The sequence below is a fragment of the Corticium candelabrum genome, unplaced genomic scaffold (genome assembly GCF_963422355.1).
Source record: "Corticium candelabrum unplaced genomic scaffold, ooCorCand1.1 SCAFFOLD_83, whole genome shotgun sequence".
Classification (NCBI taxonomy): Eukaryota; Metazoa; Porifera; class Homoscleromorpha; order Homosclerophorida; family Plakinidae; genus Corticium; species Corticium candelabrum.
In genome coordinates this window covers 1-2,500 of record NW_026912691.1, presented here as the reverse complement: position 1 = coordinate 2,500, position 2,500 = coordinate 1, and the positions used below count along the sequence as shown (strand labels likewise).

At 45.7% G+C, this 2,500-nt stretch overlaps 2 protein-coding genes across 2 annotated transcripts in view; one reads left to right on the top strand and one right to left on the bottom strand.

Moving 5' to 3' along the window:
- The window catches only part of LOC134197930 (WD repeat-containing protein 35-like), a gene marked incomplete at its 3' end in the record, with an annotated part of 11,885 nt that extends 11,494 nt beyond the window's left edge, over positions 1–391 (bottom strand). The window contains exon 1 of the mRNA XM_062667283.1: positions 1–391. This exon is cut by the window's left edge and continues 56 nt beyond it.
- LOC134197931 (zinc finger protein 862-like) lies at positions 78–2,390 on the top strand (the record flags this gene model as incomplete). The annotated part of the gene is made up of 1 exon (XM_062667284.1): positions 78–2,390. A coding segment is annotated over exon 1 (2,313 nt), but the record flags the coding sequence as incomplete, so codon positions are not given.
- Between the last annotated feature and the right edge of the window lie 110 nt (positions 2,391–2,500).

Sequence of the window (2,500 nt, the reverse complement as noted above, 5' to 3'; positions counted from 1 at the left end):
TACGGGAATCTTTTGCCACATCACGTGATTCTCTCCTGCTTGTTCACGTGATTTTTGCGGAGCTTCTTCTTTCACTCATGTCTCTCCTGCGATACTTTCGAAAGCGATCTCGAATCGAGGAATCGGATTCTTCTGAAAGTGAAGACGAAAAACAGCCTCAAATCTCCCAAGTTCGTTTGGTCTCTGATCAAGAATCCAACGACGACGAAGGCTCGTCGCAGTTCTGCGGCGACCCTATCAACGACGATAACGACGAAGACGGTGAGCTTATCGACGACGATAACGACACGGACAGCGAGCTTATAGACGACGACGACGCCGAGAATGCGATTCAAGTAGCGGCGTCTACTTCGAGTCATCCTACTTCTAAGAGTTCGAATTCGAAGCGATCGTCCCGATTTCGAATTGAGTGGCTGACGGGGAGAAGCTGGCTTAAGTACGATCGTTCTACAAGGGGTATGACGTGTAATATTTGCCAGAAGCACTGCTCTGGAGCTCGGCCATTCAAGCACGAATCATGGATAAAGAAGCCCTGTACGCGATTGCGGCTTGAAAGTATAATTAGACACGAAGAATGCGAGTCACATATCACGTGTGTGAGGTTGGAGCGTCTCGCTTCCAAGCCAAACGTTGCGTCTGCTATCCATCCTGTTGTTCCTGCTCAAGGAATCGAGCAAGCAATTGGTTGTCTCTATTTCATTGCTAAGCGGCGTTTGGCTCACACTACCAATTTTGAACCGATCCTAGATCTGGCTTCGTGGTTGGGAGTAGAAATTAAAAGCAAGATTAGAGTAGCTAGAAATGCTATCTACACCAGTCATAAATCGATACAAGAGATGCTTTACGTCATATCTGAGCTCCTTGAAAAAAGATCTCTCGACGAATTGAAAGATTCTGAGCATTTTGCTTTAATGTTTGACGAGACGACGGATTGCACTACGCAAGAGCAGCTGGCAATTCACGGTCGCTACATTGATAATGCTACAGGAGAACTCAAATGCACTTTCTTAAAAGTAGTGGACTTATTGCAACCCGAAGTTGAGAGCGCTGCTGCAGGCGGGAATAGCTGCATTAGAGCAGGAGCAGAAACTATTACACGTCGCATCGAAGAGTTTATTGAGGTTTCGGGCGTAGACCGTAGAAGACTTAGAGGAATTGGAACAGACGGTGCATCGACAATGGTTGGTTGCAGAAACGGTGTAGTTGCTAGGCTAAAACGCACGGTTCCTACTGCTGTTGGAGTCCACTGTGCGGCACACCGACTGAATCTTGCATCAACTCAGGCATCAAAGGCAGTGCCATACGTCAAAGCATTTGACAATATTCTTCGTCAAATTTTTGATTTCTTTGACAATAGTGCCGTTAGGACGGCAGGGTTGGAAGCAATCCAGGCGCTGCTTCATGAAAAGGGAAAAATGGTTGCACCTTGCGCAACAAGATGGCTGAGCATCGAGCGAAGTGTCAGCCGTCTTAAAGCCTGCTTTGCATCTGTCAGCGTCAGTCTCCAGCGAGAGGCGCAGGAGAGACACGACGCTAGAGCTTTGGGCATTAACGCAATGATAACAAAGCACAAGTTTATAACGACCATGCTCTTAATGTGCGATGCTTTGCCGCACGTTCCGCGCCTCTCAAAAATATTTCAACATGAACACTGCGATTATAGCAGTATTCCAGGAGCGCTTTTGTTGACGAAGGAGGCTCTTAAGCGACTAAAAACTGTCGACGGTATGCATCTTCGCCAATTGCCGGAATTTTTGGAGAAACTGAAGTCATCGGGGATCGTTATTACACGTGACCCGAATGACAATGAAATGACTTTCACAAATAACATCAAAACACCTTATCTCTCCAGCCTGCTCTCTAACATCGAAAAAAGATTTGAAGATCAAGGAGTAATGACGTCCTTTACCGTCTTCAATCCGGATGCGTTGCCATTGCCTGATTCTGGAGAAGAGTTTGCCGAGTACGGCAACGGTGAAATAGAAAAGCTCTTCACTCATTTTCATCCTTCTGACGTAGACGAATTTGTTGAGGAAAGCCTTGAGGAATGGTCAAGCTACAAGGAGCGTTTAGCGATAAATAGGAGAGAATCGGCGTCATACACTTGCAAAGAAGTTCTGGACGATCTATGCGGTGACTTATCAACCAAAAGAATGTTTCCCAAGCTTTCATCAATAGCATGCATTTGCAGAGTTATTCCGATGCACACAGCCAGTGTTGAGCGCACTTTCTCTCAACTAAACTTGATAAAAACGGATATACGAAATGGAATGAGCGAAAGAACCCTGGACGCACTGCTAAGAATTGCCGTAAACGGTCCTTCTTTGGAAAATTTTCCCGTGAAAGATGCTGCGAAACTGTGGGCTCTAAAGAAGAATCGCAGACTTTCGGTAAAATAAAGCATGTCGATAAGCGTTTGGATTGTTGAAATAAATGTGAAAAATGGAGTCAAAATTTATCCGTAAAAACCACGCCCCCAAAAATTTTTTCGGGGGCCTCG